A 21,673-nucleotide genomic window follows, 5' to 3' on the forward strand; every position below is an offset into this window, starting at 1 on the left:
AGTAACTTGACTGCAGCGAAGCCTTGGTGACCTGAACACTGTCAGTAATGGTCCTATAAATCTGAAGCCACCCCCGCCCGAAACGCTAGGTCAGTCCCACGAGTGACGATGGCAAAGCCCGGCACGGGCTGAAGCTATCACTGAAGTGCGGACGGGAGGCCGTCTCCCACCAAGCGCCCAGACGGCGGCGGCAGGACGCCTCCCGGGGGCGCGCCGGCGGCTGGCGGGAGGGCGGCGCTGGAGCCCGCAGCGGCGCGAGGCCGGAGCGCGGCCGGGCGGGGCGGGGCCGGGAGCGTGCGCGCGCACCTCGCACTCCGCCGCCGGGGGACGCCCACTCGCGAGTCCGGGCCGAAGGCCGGCCCGCGCCATCCGCCCCACCCCCGCACGCCGGCTCCTATCCGGCGTGTGGTCAACGGTGAAGGCCCCCGGTTGCTCCGCGCCCTTGGGGCCTAGCGTGCCACAGGGCGAGGACCGGGCCGCAGCCCCGCACCGCGTGGACGCGCTGCCTCTCCCGCAGCCGCCGCCACCGCCGGAGAGGGCAGCTGCGAACGACCCGAGGCTGCGCGGCGGAGGCCCCCACGGCGGCTGGCGGTCGGGGAGGAAGGCGACGGAACTGGCCTCTGCCCGCCTGAGGCGCGGCTGCTCCCGCGCGCCCGGGGCGGCCGCCGTGCTGAGGGAGGAATGAGCAGGCGCCTGCCCCGGGCTCTCGGACCCGAGGGCCGCCGCTCGGCTGCGTCTTACGCCGCCGGTCTGCCGAGGCTCGGTCGCCGGGCCCGGGCGCGGCGGGGTCAGCGGCGGCCTCCCTCGGGGAGTCGGCGCCGGGGTTAACTTAACCGGCCGCCGAGAGGAGGAGGAGGAGGAGCCGGGCGGGGGCGGTCGACGCACCTCCCCTCCCCCAGCACGCGCCGGGGCTTCTCGGAGGCCGCGGAGGAGGAAGTTCCGCTCTCTGACAGACCCGAGCGGCAGCAGCGGCGGCCGCGGCTGGGAGGGCGCAGGTATTTTGGACGCGAATGCCCTTCGCGCCGACTGTCGAGGGGGCAGCGTCGGAGTGTCGCCTGCCCTCGGAGCCGGGGGACGGGGTCGGGAGGCGCGGGCGTAGGAGCCCTCCTTCCTGCTTTTCACCCAGCGCCGCTCTTTTCGCTTCGCGCTGAGGCGGGAGACCCCTGCTCTCGGTTGGCAGACTTCCGAAGAGCCCCTTGTTTTTCCACCACGGAGATTAAAGACGTTCTCCAATCGAAGCGTCAGAGGAGCCCAAGTGAACCTTCCACAACTCTCGGGTCACGTCAGTCTCCCCTTTGGGGGCGGGAGACCACGTTGGAGCATCTCCCTGAAGTGCAGGAATGGAAGAGCCCACCTTGCATCCTTTCTGCGGTGTTGCTTGCCTGATCTACCCTTGGGAATGAAGAGGAGACTTGTAATCACCGGGTTAGGTACCGAAAGCCAGATGGCAAAAGAAAATAGCACAGGACTTAAACTGGTGATCGTTTTGGGGCCACACGCGTTTCTGCATGTAATTGAATGAGCGTGAAAGAGGTGCCCTATTGAAAAGCACAACAGTCCTTTAAGAGGAGAAAAATTGAATTTCCCCATTTTTGCCAAGATTCCGAAGACTGTTCAATGTATCGTACGTTTGATATAAGATGAGAACTTTATAAAATATTTTGCCGAAGAGCTTAAACGATGACTACCCCAGCGCTGCTACCCCTCTCTGGACGAAGGATACCACCTCTGAACCTGGGGCCGCCTTCCTTCCCGCATCACAGGGCTACCTTGAGACTTTCTGAGAAGTTTATCCTGCTCCTTATTCTAAGTGCCTTCATCACCCTGTGTTTTGGGGCATTCTTCTTTCTTCCAGACTCTTCAAAACACAAACGCTTTGATCTGGGTTTGGAAGATGTGTTAATTCCTCACGTAGATGCCGGCAAAGGGGCGAAACACCCTGGAATCTTCCTGATCCATGGACCAGATGAGCATAGACACAGGTTTGTTTATTTCAGAAGTTCTGGTATTAAACGTTTGGCAGAACGAGGTACGGTTTATTGATCAGATCTGTTATTTTTTGGCAGTAAAATGTAACTTTCCCTGAGTTGTGAGAGCTGTATTGTGATTTCACAACTAGTTAAATAGAGAACCACAAACTGGAAGGGCTCCAGAGCCCCTTCCAACGTCCAGCTCCTTCCTTTTATGTAGGAGGAACATTTGTGTTAAGGGGTGTTGGATCTGATGTGAACAGTTGGGAGTGGAGGGGTGAAAACTTAACCTGAAGAACTAGTAAAATAGGCCGTGCCTTCATTTATTAAGGTGTTGCTTTGTGTCATTGTGCCACCCTGTGAAACAGATCCATGGAATCCTGACATCTATGGATTTGTTGTCTCTCAAAAGGCCCTCGTTCTCTGGCAGGTAGTTAACCTCAGTAGTGAAGCTTAAGCATTTTAGTAGGACAAGCACAGGCACAGTAGATGTATTTTGGTGCTCTGTGTGCAATCAGTTAATAAAGATCTCACTGAATCTTAAGTCACTCACTTTGTGAGTCTCGTAGACAAGATTTGGTTATGTTTTAAAATATAATTTTGTTCTGACCTTTTTTTATTTTTTCCACGTGGAACGTAGTGTGTGTCAAGTAACTCATGAAATTTGCTTAATTAAAGGGTTCACATTCTTTCCAGTCACTAAATCTGAAGTGAGCTCTTGGGAGAATGTATCCAAATTAGGATAAAATGGGAGCTCTAGCTGTCTTTAAATCTTTTATTATATCAAAAGAAGAATCTGGGAAAGTAGTTTGCTTTCTTCAAACCTACAGTTTTGTTTTGTTCTTTTTCCCCCTGCTCCATCTTTCCCCCTTTTGCTCCATTTCTTAATTTATGAGTATGTTTTAAAAAAAAAAGGCTTATATTCTGTTCGCAACTGATGTTAGTTTTAACTTTTCCTCAAGCACAAAGTTTTTGAAAAACCTTGTGTTCAAATGTTATCCGAAGTTAAATACTTTGGGAAAATGGACTTTTGTAATGAGAGCTGATTTTTCCTTTTCCTCAGTCTGGTTCTTTGCTTGCTGTTTCTTTGACTTTTGGCTGAACCTTATGGAGTAGTTACTTCTAAAATTGTTTCATACTATTCGTCTGTAACCAACTTAATTTGAAATTTTTGCCATTATCTTCAACTTTTGTACTCTTTTCATTTGTTTCTTTTATTTTCTCCTTTGTTGTTTTTGACTTTGAGAAAAATCTGATGTGATCTGTGAAATACGTTGCTGAAAAATTAACACTGAAAGTACTGCTTCCTTGAAAATCTTATTTCCCACGGTATTTATAATGATAAGTATTTTTTTTTTTAAAGATGCCCAAACTGACTTCAGAGTTCTTTGAAGCCACAAATTAACATTATTTAACTCTCTTATAGTTATTTGTCATATACTTAACAGTTTCCTTTATATTTTAAATTGATTTAAAGGTTAAGAAATGTGGCACATTCTAGTTTAAAAATGTTCACATAGAAAAATTCTGATAAGTGGAGTTTAAATTTCAAATTTGAATGAAAATACATATATGTGCAATATGTGCATTTTTTCCACATTTTAAAAACCTATTTAAATCTCTTAAAACAAGAACTCTTAAATATATATAGCCCTTGAATACATATGCTTTTTGTTTTGCTGTACAAAACTGTTGGATTTCTGAGTTTGGAGTGAGAGACTGGTTGTTGAATTCTCTTAACAAGGTATGGCAAGTAAGCCATATATTAGGTTTTGGGTAGTAAGAGTCTGGACAACAAATCATTTATGTGAGACACTTATTCAAATCTGTTTGGTTCTTGAGTTTTGGAAAGCACTAGTTGGAATAGAGTTCAGGTCTTGAGGGATCCCTTTATTATCTCTGAGCATATTTTATGTGGTAAATCAGTTTATTTTTATATTGATTGTTACCATATCTGAAAACAGTTTATAGTTATAAGTAATTTTTCTAATTTGAGCAACAAAATGCATTCCAAATAATATATCATTGAAATAATCAGATTTCAATGTAAAATATGAAACATTAATGTATAAACATTAACATTGTTGTTCAGTGACTTGGTTGTGTACGACTCTTTGCCACCCCATGAACTACAGCACCAGGCTTTTCTGTCCTTCACTGTCTCCCACAGTTTGCTCAAACTCATGTCCATTGAGTCGGTGATGCCATCCAACCGTCTCATCCTCTGCCTGTTAAAATGCCGTCTTTCTGAATTAACATTAACATATTTAAAAGTAATTCAGGAAGATGGCATTTTAACAGATACATTTGGTACTAAGTTCATGCCTATTTTGGATGTGGTCTTTCTTAGTTGAGAAAATACAAATGATGATTTATCTTAATTTTGTGTGTGTGGAGAAGAGTGCAGGATAGAGGGATGAGGAGCCTTACTTTAATGAAGAAGTAATGAAAAATAAATCTTGGCCATTATTTCTTATTCACAGTATTTAACGGATACTTTTTGAATTGGCTTTTCTTAATTACTTAGTTTAGTGTAGTAGTTAGGTGCTTAAGCTCTGGAGTCAGACTGCATGGATTCATACCGTACTTTGTCATTGATTAGGTACATGATTTGGAACAGATTTTCAAACTCAGTGCCTTCGTTGCTTCCTCTGGATTACAGATTTTTATATTGAACAAGATACAGTGCATGCAAAGTGCTCGTGTAGTTCCTAGCATTTAGTAAATGCTCAGTAAATATTAGCAATTATTATTAATATATCTTGAGTATTTTAATTTTGAGTCTACTTACATGTACCTTTAAACATTGTACATGTTTCTGAAAAGTTGGGTGCAGGTTAATTTTTAAAAGTGCACCAGAACCTTATTATCTAATGGAATATTTTATCATCAAATTATTTAGCAATAAATGTGTATTGCATGCCTGCTGTGTATTAGGCCCTGCTTTATGGCACTTCCTACCTAGGGGGAGGAGTGGGAAGGGATGATAGACATTAAATGAACAAGTTTACTTTTTGGGTGTGATGAGTGTTACGAGAAAAATTCAGTGTTGTCAGAGCACATAATGATGTGAGTTAGCCTGTGGAGTGGGGGACAGGCAGTGGGAGGAGGTATGACTTTGAGGAAACAACTGCTCAGAAGCTTACAAGTAGGAGATTGCTAAGTCAGGTAGTTGGGGGGGGAAAAGATCAAAGCAGAGAATATGACATGTGTGAGAGCCCTATGTAGTATTACTGTCAAACCCAAGTTCATGTGCCTGATGCACAATGAGGCCCAACAAACAAGTTTACTGCAAGGGTCCAGCAAAGAGAATAGGACAACTCATGCTCCAAAGACTCAAACTGCCTGGTAATTTTCAGGGAAGAGTTTTTATAGGCAAAAGTTCTCGGGAGAGGGCTGCAGGGTGTGTGACTTCCTCTTAATCTGTTGGTGGTGAGGTAACAGGGTGGTGTTCTAGGAATCTCAGTCATCAGCCTTCTGATTCCAACCAGTTAGGGTTGGAGCCAGAACATGCTTGTGTTCAGCCTGAAGATACTGTCTTCCACCTGGATGGAGGCCCTAGTTCCTGTCAGAACTGGGAGGTATGCATCATATTGTTATGCACCTCCCTGAGGAGGATCACTGCTGTGTTGTGTCTTTCTGCTGTTCCCTCACTTGCCTGGTTAGTAACTGAATCTGCCCTGTGGACTTACAAAAGGTCTTGGAGGTGGAAAGCCTTTTTCCTACAAACAAGGAATGGGACACAGAAAAGGGTTTTGTGCCCTGGAGGGCTGTGCAGGATCGTGGTTGGTTTCAGCATTGTTGAGGATCTGAGAAATACTTGGTGTGGCTAGTGTGGCTCATATAGAGATTAGTGGTGTGGGGCTAGGTGAAGAGACTACGTGAGGAGTCATATTTGGCTTCCGTATTGTTTGAAAAGTTTGAATGAGTTGCCAGCTTTGACATATCAGGGAAATTTCACACAAAGTCTGGATTTCGAATTTCTCTTGAAAAAGTAGAGGATATAGCAACATCCAAGTCTGTATTTTCAGATGGCAATGCTCAGCTGGATCCAGGGAGCTGCTTGCTACTCCCTCTAGAGGGGCATTGGCTCCTCATTTTGTGCCACTCAGTTAAGTTGCCAGATAAGTAAATTTAATGAATCAATATTTAACCTGGTTGTTGTTGAGTTCGGAATCCCTAGGCAGAATTCTGTAGAGTTTTTAGTCAAGTATTTTGATCCTAAGTACTGTGGGAAGTCTTTGAAGAGTTTTCTTTGAAGCAAGGGAATGTCATAATCATTAAGTATTTAAAAAATATAAACAATCACTTTGGTTACAGTGTAAACACTGGGTTGGAGGGGAACAGGAGGAAATATAGTGAAATCAGTTAGAGCATAGGTCACAGAGAATATTGGCTTAGACCACAGTTGTGACACAGTTGTGAGGAGAGAAATTAGTGGAGAAAAGTACTTGATTCAAGAGACATTCAAACTGTGAAGTTGCATGGAAATTGGTGGTTGGTTGAATATGGAGTCTAAAGGAGGAGGAGGAGGTAATCTCGGATAACTTTCTAAGTGACAAGGTTATGGATTGCTAAGAAATATACACTATGTTTAACTAATACTTTATATAATTGATATTACATGAATTTATAGTAAAGTGTTTTCCTGAGAAAACCTATATGTTCCCTCCCATTAAGTGGTTCATAAATAATACAGGGTTTTCAAACAATATATACTTTCCAGATGATAATGACATAGAATGTATCATTTGATGTTCATGATACATGTTTAGCATGTGATTTTAGTCATGTTTAGCATCTGTGATTTTAAAGTAACCAAAACATTTAGCTAGTGGTTATAGTATAGATGAAATATTATAAACATACACTGATACACATAAAGTATCATGGTCATAATTTGTGTACGTAACAGGCCTATCTAATAAGAATTTTGCTTATTAATTTTCACTTTTGACACTGACATTTATTTTATATGTTGGCATTATATAAATGGGCTTTGTGTTTTTGTTTTTTGAAATATTTATTTGAACTACCAATAAATTTCATCCTCCAGTCAAAGTTTTGCAAGTATAAATTGAATTCTTGGGGTTGGGTGTATGTTAACTTCTGATAGTTTGCTCAAAAGGAAAGAACACAAGATCTGGAGTCAGAAGGACTTAAAATTGCATCTTGGTTTTACTAACTAGCTGTGTGACATTGTACTAGACAGAATCACTTTAAACCTGTGTTGGACAATATCATAGTCACTAGTGTCATGTGGCCTTTGAATGTGACATATGGCTAGTCCAGATTGTAGCATGCTGTAGTGAGAGTTCTCAAGTTTTTCATATTATGTTGTATTTTTGACTTGATTTACTTTTCTGTTTCAGGAGTAGAGATTTTGTATCTCACCATTATGAGTTTAGCTTTCTTATTACCTTCACTCATCTCATGTCCCAAGCCTCCTCTCCCTGCATCCTGTTCTTTATTTAGGGCTTACTGCTTCTGTTTTAGAGAGGTTGCACATTTGTTTTATCCTGTTAAGTCTTCTGGGTTTTCACTTGTAGTATATTTCCCCAGTTGTCTTGTGGTTATTTTTTCTACTTCCCTTTTTTTTTTTGGCTGTTGTTCATTCACTCAGTCGTGTCTGACTCTTTGCGACCCCGTGGACAGCAGCATTGCTAGGCTTCCCTGTCCATCACCAAATCCCCGAGCTTGCTCAGACACGTCCATTGAGTCGGTGATGCCATCCAACTATCTTTTCTCCTTCTGCCTTCAATCTTTCCCAGCATTAGGGTCTTCTCTAATGAGTCGGCTCTTCACATCAGATGGCCAAAGTATTGGAGCTTCAGCGTCAGTCCTTCCAGTGAATGTTCAGGACTGATTTTCTATAGGATTGACTGGTTGGATCTCCTTGCAGTCCAAGGGACTCTCAAGAATCTTCTCCAACACTGCAGTTCAAAAGCAGCAATTCTTCGGTGTTCACCTTCTTTATGGTCCATCTCTCACATCCATACGTGATTACTGGAAAACCTTTGACTTTGGACCTTTGTTGGCAAAGTAATGTTTCTGCTTTTTAATATGCTGTCTAGGTTTGACATAGCTTTTCTTTCAAGGAGCAAGCATCTTTTAATTTCATGGCTGCAGTCACCATCTGCAGTGATTTTTGGAGCCCAAGAAAATAGTCTGTCACTGTTTGCATTGTTTCCCCATGTATTTGCCGTGAAATGATGGGACTGGCTGCCATGATCTTCATTTTTTAATTGTTGAGTTATAAGCCAGCTTTTTTACTCTCCTCTTTCACTTTGATCAAGAGGCTCTTTAGTTCCTCTTCACTCTCTGTCATAAGTGTGTCATATCTGCATATCTAAGGTTATTGATATTTCTCTCGGCAATCTTAATTCCAGCTTCTGCTTTATCCAGCCTGGCATTTCACATGATGTACTCTGCGTATAAGTTAAATAAGTTAAATAAGCAAGGTGACAATATATAGCCTCGATGTATTCTTTTTCCCACTTTGGAACCAGTCCATTGTTCTATGTCCTGTTCTAACTGTTGCTTCTCGAGCTGCATACAGGTTTCTCAGGAGGCCGGTCAGGTGGTCTGGTGTTCCCATCTCTTTCAGAATTTTCCACAGTTTGTTGTGATCCACACAGTCAAAGGCTTTAGCATAGTCAATGAAGCAGAAGTAGATGTTCTTCTGGAATTCTCTTGGTTTTTCTGTGATCCAACGGATGTTGGCAATTTGATCTCTGGTTCGTCTTTCCTAAATCCAGCTTGAACATCTGGAAGTTCACGGTTCATGTCACTATTGAAGCCTGGCTTGGATAATTTTGAGCATTACTTTACTGGCATGTGAGATGAGTGCAATTGTGCGGTAATTTGAACATTCTTTACCAGTGCCTTTCTTTGGGATTGGAATGAATTCTGACCTTTCCCAGTCCTGTGGCCAGTGGCTGAATTTTCTAAATTTGCTGGCATATTGAATATAACACTTTAACAGCATCCAGCATCATCTCTTAGGATTTGAAGTAGCTCAGCTGGAATTCCATCACCTCTGCTAGCTTTGTTTGTAGTGATGCTTCCCAAGGCCCACTTCCCTTTACTCAGATGTGAATAAGGTAAGATCAGTTTATACCTGACATTTATCAATAATTTGTGCTGTAGATGTCTTTGATGCTTTTTGGATCTGCTTATATATTGAGTGAATACCTGTTTGAGCTCCATAGTTGGAGGACAGAGTAATTTATATAGCTTTCAGTCTCTTTTCTTCTGTTCTAATATCTTTAGTCCTCTCAACTTGTAGCACTAGAGTAGATTTCACAATTTTGGGTACAGTTGACATCATAGACAGCTACTGAGATTCTTGTTCTCTTACCAGCTAGAATACGGTTTTTCATTTTGCTTCCCCTATCCTCCAGGAGTTGTTCTCTGATATAGCCTAGCTAGTTAGATAATAAGGAAAGAATTGGGAAGATACTGTGGGGAAAGCAAGTTGAACAGTGCTCTGACGACATGAAGGTTTCAATCCCATTTTATGATTTGGTCGCTGAAATAAGTTACAGTTGGGGTAGTGTAGTTTGGACATTTTTTGCTTAATGAGTAAGATATGGTTATAAGTTACTGAAGAATTCTTCCAGATTCTGACATGGTGGCTCTTATTTCTTTGATAGCCTGAGTTTTATTCTTTTCTGCATCTTTTATAAGTATTAATAGTAATTTGGAAGAGACTGTATTTTGGAGCTGCTTACCAGATGACATTTGTATACTCTTATTTAGAGTCTAATTTTGATCCTAAGCAAAGTGACAGTGACTTTGCTTTTACATTATAAAATCAGTTATAAAATCAATATTTTTTCATTTTCCTCAGAAATGAATAAAGAACTAGTATGGTATGATTAAAATGCAGAATGCCAAGGTGTAAGTCCTGATTTTCATGTTGGTCAGCATGTACTAGAAATTGCTTGCTGTTCAGTGCCCCAGAAGTTGAATGTTAATAAGTAAGCATTATTTATTAGATGAAGTTAAATGTTTTAAGGAAATGAAATTTGTTCAAATATAGTTTATTTGCTTTAAGCTATAATAACCATTCCAAAATTTCTTTTGGGTTTTATAACAGGTGTTTTAGGGTTATGAGATGTTTATTTACTCTTATTTATTAGTATTTTTTATTTTTCTTACTAATGGATCAAACATACAATCTCAGAATATTCCTTCCATATTATTAATGTTTACATAGACTTATATAGCTTATGTAGCATCTATAATGTTAATGTGTAGTCTGAGATTAGATTTTGTCATCATTATTTAGTATTATAAATCTGCTTGAATTACTTTGCATTTAATATTATTTTGTAGTAGTGCTCTCTGATCTATAGCTTTCTGGTTAATATTAATTTACCCATTAACATATGAGATTGCTAACACCCAAGAATGAGTGACTTTCACTTTCACAGACAAATTTATTCCTTTACTTTTCCTGCCTTTAGATAGTCTTTTTCCCATGTATTTTTATCTTTCTCATATATTGTCTGTGATTGCATATTTACAGTCATTTGCTTGCTTGTTGCTCCCAACAGAACATGGGTTCCTTGTGAACAGATGATTGTCTTTTAATTACTTTTGTCTCTCCAGTGCTTAATGTTCATTTGACCCTTAATGAAAGTATATATATATTTTAAAAATTGAATTGTAGTTGATTTACAGTGTTGTGTTAGTTTAGTTTCTGATGTACAGCAAAGTGATTCAGTTTTTTATATATATATATTCTTTTCTATTATGGTTTATTACAGTATATTGAACATAGGTCCCTGTGCTAGACAGTAGGACCATTTTGTTTATCTGTTTTATGTATAGTAGTTTGTATCTGCTAATCCCAAACTTCTAATTTATCCCTTCCTCACCCACTTTCCCCTTTGGTAACAGTAAGTTTGTTTACTGTGTCTATGAGTCTGTTTCTGTTTCATATATAAGTTCATTTGTGTCATATTTTAGATTCCACATATAAGTGATATCATATCTTTCTCTTTCTGACTTACTTCACTTGGTATGATAATCTCTAGGTCCATCCATGTTGCTGCAAATGGCATTATTTCACTCTGTATTTTATGGTTTAGTGATGCTTTTGAACTGTGGTATTGGAGAAGACTCTTGAGAGTTCCTGTACTGCAAGGAGATCCAACCAGTCCATTCTAAAGGAGATCAATCCTGGGTGTTCATTGGAAGGACTGATGCTAAAGCTGAAACTGCAGTACTTTGGCCACCTCATGGGACGAGTTGACTCACTGGAAAAGACTGTGATGCTGGGAAAGGTTGGGGGCTGGAGGAGAAGGGGGCGACAGAGAATGAGATGGCTGGATGGCATCACCGACTCGATGGACATGAGTTTGAGTGAACTCCTGGAGTTGGTGATGGTCAGGGAGGCCTGGCGTGCTGTGATTCATGGGGTCGCGGAGAGTCGGACACGACTGAGCGACTGAACTGAACTGAATACTCCACTATGTAAATATACCACATCTTTTTTACCCATTCATCTTTTGATGGACAGTTTAGGTTGTTTCCATGTTTGGCTATTGTAAAAGGTGTATTGTGAACATAGGGGTGTGTGTATCTTTTCAAGTTAAGAGTTTTATATATGCCTAGGAATGGGATTGCTGAATCATATGGCAGCTCTAATTTTAGTTTTTTAAGGAACCTCCATACTGTTCTTCATAATGGCTGCATCAGTTTACATACCCACTGATAGGGTAGGAAGTTTCCCTTTTTTCTCTTTCCAACATTTGTTATTTGTAGATTTTTAAATGATGGCCATTCTGACCAGTGTGAGGTGGTACATCATTGTAGTTTTGGTTTGCATTTCTCTAATAATTAGTGATGCTGAGCATTTTTTCACATGTTTGTTGGTATCTGTATGTTTTTTGGAGAAATGTCTGTTTAGGTCATCAACCCATTTTTTGATTGGGTTGTTAGATCCTGAGTTACGTAAGCTGTTTGTATATTTTGAGATTGAAGCCCTTGTCCATTGCATCATATGCAAATATTTTCTGTTCCTTTGCTCTGCAAAAGTTAGTTTGATTGGGTCCCATTTATTTTTGCTTTTATTTCTATTGCCTTGGGAGACTGACTTAAGAAAACTTTGGTACAATTTGTGTCAGAAAATGCTTTGCCTCTGTCCCTTTATGGGAGTTTTATGGTGTTTTGTGTTATGTTGAAGTCTTTAAGCCATTTTGAGTTTGTGTGGTGTGAAGATGTGTTCAAACTTCATTGATTTACATGCAGTTGTACATCTTTTCCAGTATCGCTTCATGAAGAGACTGTCTTCTCTGTTGTATTTTCTTGTCTCCTTTGTTGAAAATTAATTGATGAGAGGTGTGTGGGTTTATTTCTGGGCTTTCTGTTCTGTTCCATTGATCCATATGTCTGTTTTTTGTGCCAATACCATGCTTTTTCCCCACCTTTTTGGCCACGCCACCTGGCATGTGGGATCTTAATTCCTCAACCAGGGATTGAACCCTACCACGGCAGTAAAAGCACTGAGTCCTAATCACTGGACTGCCAGGAAATTTCCAGTACCACACTGTTTTGATTGTTATAGTTTTGTAGTTTTGTGGGAAGTCTAGGAGACTTTGCCTCCAGCTTTATTCTTTTTCCTCAGTATTGCCTTGGCAATTCTGGGTCTTTTATGCTTCTGTATAGATTTTAGGATTATTTGTTCTAGTTCCATGAAAAAGTCATGGATAATTTGATAGGGATAGTATTAAATCTGTAGATTGCTTTGGGTAGTATGGCCATTTTAACAGTACTAATTCTTCCAGTCCAAAAGCATGGGATACTTTTCCATTTTTTAAAATCATCTTCAGTGTCTTTTATCAGTGTTTTATAGTTCTCAGCATATAAATCTTTCTCCAGCTTGGTCAGGCTTATTCCTAAGAGTATATGTATATATAGAGATACAATTTTAAAAGGTATTGGTTTTTACTTTTCCTTTCTGATATTTCATTGTTAGTATAAAAAAACTGATTTCTATATATTAATGTTGCATCCTGTTCCCTAGCCAGATTTATTAGTGCTAGTAGTTTTATTGTTGAGTCTTTAAGATTTTCTGTATATAGTATCATCTCATCTGCATAGAATGACAATTTTACCTGTTCTCTTTCAATTTGGATACCTTTCTTTTTATTGTTTAATTGCTATGACTAGGACTTCTGATACTAGAAGTGGACATCTTTGTTTTATCCTGGATTTTAGCAGGAAGCCTTTCAGCTTTTCACTATTGAATATTATGTTAACTGTAGATTTGTCTTAGAAGAAAGTGTTAGTCGCTCGATCATGTCTGACTCTTTGTGACCCCATGGTCTGTCCATGGAATTCTTTAGACAAGAATACTGGAGTGGGTTGCCATTTCCTTCTCCAAGGGATCAGACCCAGGTCTCCTGCATTGACAGGAGATTCTTTACCATTTGAGCTACCAGGGAGGTCTAGATTTGTCATAAATATGTTGAGAATGTATCTCAACATAATAAATGCTATTCAGATTTGTCGTAAATAGCATTTATTATGTTGAGATACATTCTCTTTATACTCACTTTGGTAAGAGTTTTTATTCATAAATAGATGTTGAATTTAACAAATGCTTTTTCTGCATCTGTTGAGATGACCATGTGATTTTTGTCTTTTCTTTTATTGATGTGGTGTATTTGTGTATTTTGTTTGATTTGTGTATTTTGAACCATCCTCATGACCCTGGGATGAATCCACTGTGTTCGTGGTGTATGATCTTTTCTATATCTTACTGAATTTGGTTTGCTCATATTTTGTTGAGAATTTTTGCATCTATATTCATCAAAGATACTGTCCTGTAGTTTTTTTTTTTTTCTTTGGTGTTGCTTTGTCAGGTTTTGGTATCAAGGTGATGGTGGTGGCCACATAGAATGACTTTGGGAGTGTTTCCTCCTCTTCAGTCAAGAAGTAGAGAAGGATCAGTATAAGTTCTTCTTCGTATGTTTGGTAGAATTCCCCATTGAAGCCATCTAGAATAGTAAGTATCTTGAATATACAATGTCCATGGTGAGGTGACAATCCGCAAAAGGAGATATAAATAATGTAAGACAATATTGAGAGATAAGATGCAAAAGTAGGATGAATAGTATCTTAAAGTGAGGACAGTTTTTAATAAAGGCCCAATGGCAAGCCACTCCAGTACTCTTGCCTAGAAAATCCCATGGACGGAGGAGCCTGGTAGGCTGCAGTCCATGGGGTCGCTACAAGTCAGACATGACTGAGCGACTTCACTTTCACTTTTCACTTTCACACATTGGAGAAGGAAATGGCAACCCACTCCAGTGATCTTGCCTGGAGAATCCCAGGGATAGGGGAGCCTGGTGGGCTGCCGTCTATGGGGTCGCACAGAGTCGGACACGACTGAAGTGACTTAGCAGCAGCTTTGTTAAAAATAATTAAAAAAAACTTGCACATTATTCACTTTGGCCCTCTCTAGAAAATACTTGTCCATACACATGTATCTAAGTTGTTTTGTATGCCCTTACATTGAATTTTTCCTTCTTTAGGAAAAAAAGAGAAAATAGAGAGTATGTGATGAATATTTTCACATATTTAGCATTTATTCTTTACATCAGACCTGTAAGTTAGGTATTAGTAGCTTTATTTTTACAGATATAGATACTTTAAAATTTAGATCATGACAGTGTTGGAAAGTTGGTATCACAGAAGCTAAACATTTATATGAAATCTACAGTACATGGTAAACATTAATTGATTAACTGGGCAAATGTTATGTTTACTATGGTTTGAAAGTTTTGAAAAATATATAAATTATAGTTTAGGCTGACTGTATATTCTTGGCTAGGTAAATCATTTTGATGTTTTATTTTTCATAACTGTGCATATTCTGTCAGAAAGGTTTATTTAGATTACCATTAAATTTTTGCTGGAATTTTTTCCTTTTAGAACACAGTTAAAATGAAGTGTGGATGGAGATTTATATACAGATTGGCTTTTAGGATTTATTATAAAGGAAAAATCTCCTTCAAAGGCATTCATTCCAATATCTATCTTGGAATTTTATGTAGTCCAGAATGAAGACATCATTGTATATTTAAAAGGGCATTGGGCTCAGTGTTAAGAGATTGGGGCTTTAGTTCCAGTGTTGTCCTTACTTATTGGATGCATTTCTTTGAGCTGTTTAACTTCTTTGTGCCTTGTTTATGAAATGAAGGAATTGATTGAACCTTCAAAGATTCCTTCCAGCTCATGCATATGAAATACCAGTAATTTTATAAAGTGGGGACTGAAGAATGTGTAGTAATTTAGTTCAAGGCATGACAAATACTTTGAAAATAAAGTGCATTCTAAGTAGGAATTAGTGTCATTTCTATATATAAAAATTAAGGTTTGAAAAATAATTTTATAAATGACTAATTCATTTATAGATATTATAGTTATTTTTATAATGAAATGTGTGCCAGTTTAAAGAGTGTAAATGACTGAAATGATGTTTTTATGCATTATTTCTCATAAGTTTAAAAGTATAACTTACTGAACATTTTTTTACACCAGCCTGAAGGTAATAGGTATATTAACAAAAGTATTTCCAGGTGTCATTTTTGAGCTCATTTAACAGTCACATATAAAGTTTTATATAACAGTTTAATTTGTTATATAAAACTTTAGGATAGATTCTGTGGAAAACAAGAGTTCTTGAATAATTCAGGCCTCAGACCCTGTAGGGCTTTTATTACCCCAGTGCACAATTTTCTTTGAGATAATAATTTCCTAATCTTAACATGGAAAGATGCTATTGAAAGTGTCTGTTCTTTAGTCTTCCATATCAATAGGAACTTTAAAGATAAGTTATATAGTTTTAACAAAGAAAGGATATGATGTAATCTGGTGCAAAGAACAACGCGTGTCTCGTTTTTTGTTTTACTTTTTGACATTTCCATGTTTATGATATCAAACTCTATTACTTGTGCAGATCTCTTGGCCTCTCCATAGTGATAACACATTCATTTATTCAGTAAGTGGGTTTTTTTGAGTATTTAGGATGCGCTAAGCATTATACTAAGTATTGGGGTTATTGGAGAATATTATAGAAGATAAACTTTTAGTTGGACACTACTGAAAATGTTCAACCTGAGATTCAAATCTTAACATTGTCTTCAAGCATAAATTATCATCTCTGGAGTTAGATTCTAGGGATCTTAGGATACTCTTTCACCTAGATGAGGCTCAGGTATGCATTTAGGTCATTGGTATTTTTTGAGAGTTCAGATAAGTTGTTGTCTTTCTTCCTTTCTTTTTTCTCCTAGTAAACATTTGTGTTATTAATTTATGCATTTCTGGCACATGGACTGGGTTATTTGGAAGTGAGGTGGAGTGTTCTGAAGCTTTTTTCAATAAGAAACCAGACCCTGGCATCTAAAAAAGTATGCCAATCATTGTGCTAAATTGGGATCTCACACAATTATATGTCTTCAGGTATCTAAAACTATTTATATATAGCTGTATAGAGTTATATTTATAAGTTTATTTAAAATGTTTATGTATGCACATGACTTCTTCCATTACTTTGCAGTAAGGTGGCATCTGATATAAAGTTTGTATCTTTTTGGTGTGTATAATATATATGAATTATTTTTTTATTTTGTGATACTGTTAATCAACATTTATCTTTTCATGAGCTAGGTTTTTTTCCTTCTACATAAAAAGATTGTTTATATCTTGGGGCAGTGTATATTGAGCAGCTGGCTCCACTTGTACTTACACTGTTGATGAAGGTGTAAAATAATAGAATTTTTGTAATGAACAATTAAGTAATCAATTAATTTAATAAATACCAGCCAATTTAAAGTACATATTCTTTGATTTAGAAATTCTTCTAAGAACTTATCCTAGTAAATCTTTACATGAGTGCACAAAGAAATGTTTGAGAATGTCCCTGGAAACTGTAACAGGACATATGGTGAATGATCCAAATGTCTGTCCTCAGAGAATTGGTTAAATAAAAAATCATGTATCCCAAGGATTTCCCTGGTGATCCGGTGGCTGGGACTCTGTGCTCCCAATGTGGGGGTCCAGGGTTTGATCCCTGGTCATGGAACTATAATAGATCCCACATGCTGCAATTAAGAGTTCAGATGCTACGACTAAAAAATCCTGAGCGCTGCAATTAAGATCCAGCAACCCCGATGAGTAAATAAACAAATACTAAAAAAAAAAAAATTAAAAATATAATAAAAGATAATATATCCTAGAGTATACAGAGTTCTTTTTTTCTTTAAACTCCCACGGATCTTTCTGATTACTCCCCAGAGTAACCACCATTTGAAGTCTTATAGTATTTTTTTTAATAAAATTTTTTATTAGAAAACTGAAATTTACAATGTGTTTATATCACTCACTGAGTACATGGCATTTAAACACATCATAAAAAAACAAAATAAATAAAATAAAAACAACATCATTACAGAAAGATAACAAAAATACAAAGTCTTAAAACCTACAGGATATGGAAAACGTTATCCACTGAGGCCTTAAATGTAGTAGACTTTACATAAAAAGGAAAAGCAATGAGTATACAAGTATACAGCCAGTTTATGAAGTTAGCAAAATAAACAGAATAATCATAAAGAAAAGAAAGCGACTAATACATACCAGGTATTAATGCAATAAAAATAAAGATAAAATTGAGAGGCTCAACAGTCAAAGCTGCCTTAAAAAGCTTCTCTGAAAAGGGAAACATCAGGTAACAATAATCAACAAGAAAAATCTTGCAAATAACCAATACTCAAAATGGGAATTACTCATGGAAACTTTAAGAATATAAATAATAGAAACAACTTTATGCCTATACATTCAAAGATTAGTTGTCTTGTATACAGGGTTATCATTACCATCTTTCTAAATTCCATATATATGTGTTAGTATACTGTATTGGTGTTTTTCTTTCTGGCTTATTTCACTCTGTATAATAGGCTCCAGTTTCATCCACCTCATTAGAACTGATTCAAATGTATTCTTTTTTGCTATCAGGTATAAGGTCTCTCATTCTTTTTTGTTTGTTTGTTATAAGCATACATAAAAGTCTTTTAATAGCTAACGTTGTCACTGTATCCACTATTTCAGATCTTAACATTTTTCTGTTTTACCTGAAGATTACCCTTCTGAGATAAACCTCTATTCTGAGTTTGATACTCTTTTTCAGTACATAGTTTTATACTTATGCTCCATATGTATTGATATGTGATATATATACACACAGTTGTAAAATATATAATTATATTCTGCATGCTCTTAAACATTGTATATCTCATTCAGCAAGTTTTTTTTAATTCAACATTTTAAAAATGATTTATCATATCAGATATATTATCATATTGGGCTCTGGTTCAATTATTCACTTACATATTCTATTGTATGATTAAGCCTCAGATTATTTATATATGCCCCTGTTGATAGATTTTTTTGTTTGTTAATTCCATATTCTAACTTCAAAAGCATTCTTGTACATGTGTACTTGGGTACATGTGTTTTTTTCTCCAAGGTAAAAGCTTAGTAATACAATTATTGAGTTGTAAATTATATGCATCATTGACGGCATGTTTTGCTGCTAAGTTAGTCTCTAAAGGGCTTGTACCAATTTACCTCCCACTTGCATCTTTTTAAACCATGGCATTGTTAAATTTTAGAAATCTTTAGCAATTTGATACAAATTTTAGTTTTTATTTCTTGATTACTAGTAAGATGGAATTTTTTTTAAACATATTTATTGGTTGCTTGAGTTTCCTAGTCTTTGAGTTGCTTGTTCACTTTTTTGGCCAATTTTTCTTTAAGATTGTTCTTTTTCTTATTCATTTGTAGGAATTATTTATATATTCTAGATGAATTCTTCATTACTTATATGCATTAAAGATAAATTCTTGCAATGGATGTCTGATTTTTATGCTTCGTTTGTTTTTATACTCCAGTTTTACAGAAGTTTTAAGTTTTAATGCAATTGATAATATTTTCCTTTATGATGTTTTGCTTTTTGGATTTTTATGTAGTTGGTGTTGCTCAGTTGCTCAGTCGTGTCCAGCTCTTTGCGACCCCATAGACGGCAACACGTCAGGCTTCCCTGTCCTTCATTATCTCCTGGAGCTTGCTCAGACTCATGTCCATTGAGTCAGTGATGCCATCCAACCATCTCATTGATAATAATTTTTCATATTATTATCTTTGTTTCTGGTTTCTCTATGTCCTTCTGTATATTTGTTTAACTAGCATAGCATACTGTTTAAATAATAGAAACCAACCTGGCTGCATAACAGGAGGTAAGGAGCTGGCGAGCAAGTGCAGCTTCATCTGGGACTCCCTATTGCTTTTTGCATTACCACCTGAACCATCCTTCCCCCTCACCCCTGCACCGCCCCAGTCCATGGAAAAATTGTCTTCCATGGAACTGGTCCCAGGTGCCAAAAAGATTGGGGACTGCATTTGAGAGGCTGCCTTTGCTCCATTGTGTATTCTTGCCTCTTTTATCACAGATAAGGTGCCCATAGGTATGTGGGTGTACCTCTGAGCTTTATATCTTGTTCCTTTGCTCTATATTTCTGTTTTTGTGTCAAAATACAATATTGTCTACATGACTGTAGCTTTGTAGTATACCCTGAAGTCAGGAAGGTTGATTCCTTCAGCTCTGTTTTTTATCTCAAGAATGCTTTGGGTATTAGGAGTCTTCTGTGTTTCCATCAGGTATTCTCTTTTCAATTAGGAATTCTTTAATGGCTTGCTTTGTCCTCCAGTTGCAAAACAAACTTTATTCATGGCTGAACTTTTGTCTTCTCTGGCTCTCTTATCATGCCCAGTCTGTTCTACGCTACTGCACCTTCTCCATTCTGCACACTATACTCTAGTGGCCATACCAACTTATTTCCTAACTGGTATATTGTGTTGCTTCTTCTTTGTACACTATCACTTCTATCTAGTATGTCCTTAGTTTCTTGATCTGCCTAATTTGCTTTTATTTTCCTTTTAATTTCTATTTGAAGAGTATGCCTTTCTAATGCTATTTTCCTATGTAAATCTATTTTCAAGTCATGCTTGTGGTGGTGTTCAGTCGCTCAGTCATGTCTGACTCTTTGTGACCCCATGGACTGCAGCATGCCAGGCTCCTCTGTCCCCAACTATCTCCTGGAGTTGGCTCAGATTCATGTCCATTGAGTTGGTGATGCTATCTAACCATTTCATCCTCTGCTGCTCCCTTCTCCTTTTACTTCAATCTTTCCTGGCATCAGAGTCTTTTCCAGTGAGTTGGCTCTTCAAATTATTGGAGCTTCAGCAATAGCCCTTCCAGTGAATATTCAGGATTGATTTCCTTCAGGATTGACTGATGTGATCTCCTTGCAATCCAGGGGACTCCCAAGAGTCTTCTCCAGCACCACGATTTGAAAGCATCAGTTCGTTGGTGCTCAGGCTTCTCTATGATCCAACTCTCATATCTGTGCATGACTACTGGACCATCAGTTCAGTTCAGTCGCTCAGTCATGTCCGACTCTTTGCGACCCCATGAGTCGCAGCACGCCAGGCCTCCCTGTCTACCAGCAACTCCCGGAGTTCACTCAAACTCATGTCCATCGAGTCGGTGATGCCATCCAGCCATCTCATTCTCTGTCGTCCCCTTCTCCTCCTGCCCCCAATCCTTCCCAGCATCAGAGTCTTTTCCAGTGAGTTAACTCTTCGCATGAGGTGGTCAGAGTATTGGAGTTTCAGCTTTAGCATCAGTCCTTCCAATGAACACCCAGGACTGATCTCCTTTAGAATGGACTGGTTGGATCTCCTTGCAGTCCAAGGGACTCTCAAGAGTCTTCTCCAACACCGCAGTTCAAAAACGTCAATGCTTCTGTGCTTAACTTTCTTGATAGCCCCAACTCTCACATCAATACATGACCACCAGAAAAACCATATCCTTGACTAGATGGACCTTTGTTGGCAAAGTAATGTCTCTGCTTTTTAATATGCTGTCTAGGTTGTTCATAACTTTCCTTCCAAGGAGTGAGTGGCTTTTAATTTCATGGCTGCAATCACAATCTGCAGTGATTTTGGAGCCCAGAAAGATAAAGTCAGCCACTGTTTCCACTGTTTCCCCCATCTATTTGCCATGAAGTGATGGAACCAGATGCCATGATCTTTCTTTTCTGAATGTTGAGCTTTAAGCCAACTGTTTCACTCTCCTTTCACTTTCATCAAGAGGCTCTTTAGTTCTTCTGTGCTTTCTGCCATAAGGGTGGTGTCATCTGCATATCTGAGGTTATTGATATTTCTCCCGGCAATCTTGATTCCAGCGTGTACTTCATCCAGCCCAGTGTTCCTCATGATGTACTCGGCATATAAGTTAAATAAGCAGGGTGACAATATACAGCCTTGACGTACTCCTTTCCCTATTTGGAACCAGTCTGTTGTTCCATGTCCAGTTCTAACTGTTGCTTCCTGACCTGCATACAGATTTCTCAAGAGGCAGGTATTTCTCAAGGTGGTCTGGTATTCCCATCTCTTTACGAATTTTCCACAGTTTATTGTGATTCACACAGTCATCACCGACTCGATGGACATGAGTTTGAGTGAACTCTGGGAGTTGGTGATGAACAGGGAGGCCTGGCGTGCTGTGATTCATGGGGTCGAAAAGAGTCGGACATGACTGAGCGACTGAACTGAACTGAACACAG

At 38.7% G+C, this 21,673-nt stretch overlaps 1 protein-coding gene across 3 annotated transcripts in view; it reads left to right on the plus strand.

Annotated features, from left to right (window-relative positions):
- Positions 1-712: 712 nt before the first annotated feature.
- Positions 713-21,673, plus strand: part of MAN1A2 (mannosidase alpha class 1A member 2) — a 184,411-nt gene continuing 163,450 nt past the window's right edge. For all 3 annotated transcript variants that reach the window (XM_088835621.1, XM_088835619.1, XM_055403804.2), the window contains exon 1: positions 713-1,982. In XM_088835621.1, coding sequence (XP_088691747.1) covers positions 1,681-1,982 — 302 coding nt within the window. In that variant the 5' untranslated portion in view covers positions 713-1,680. The remainder of the gene's footprint in view (positions 1,983-21,673) is intronic.

The sequence above is a fragment of the Moschus berezovskii genome, chromosome 4 (genome assembly GCF_049115385.1).
Source record: "Moschus berezovskii isolate FMDL1 chromosome 4, NW_MosBer_1.0, whole genome shotgun sequence".
Lineage (NCBI taxonomy): Eukaryota > Metazoa > Chordata > Mammalia > Artiodactyla > Moschidae > Moschus > Moschus berezovskii.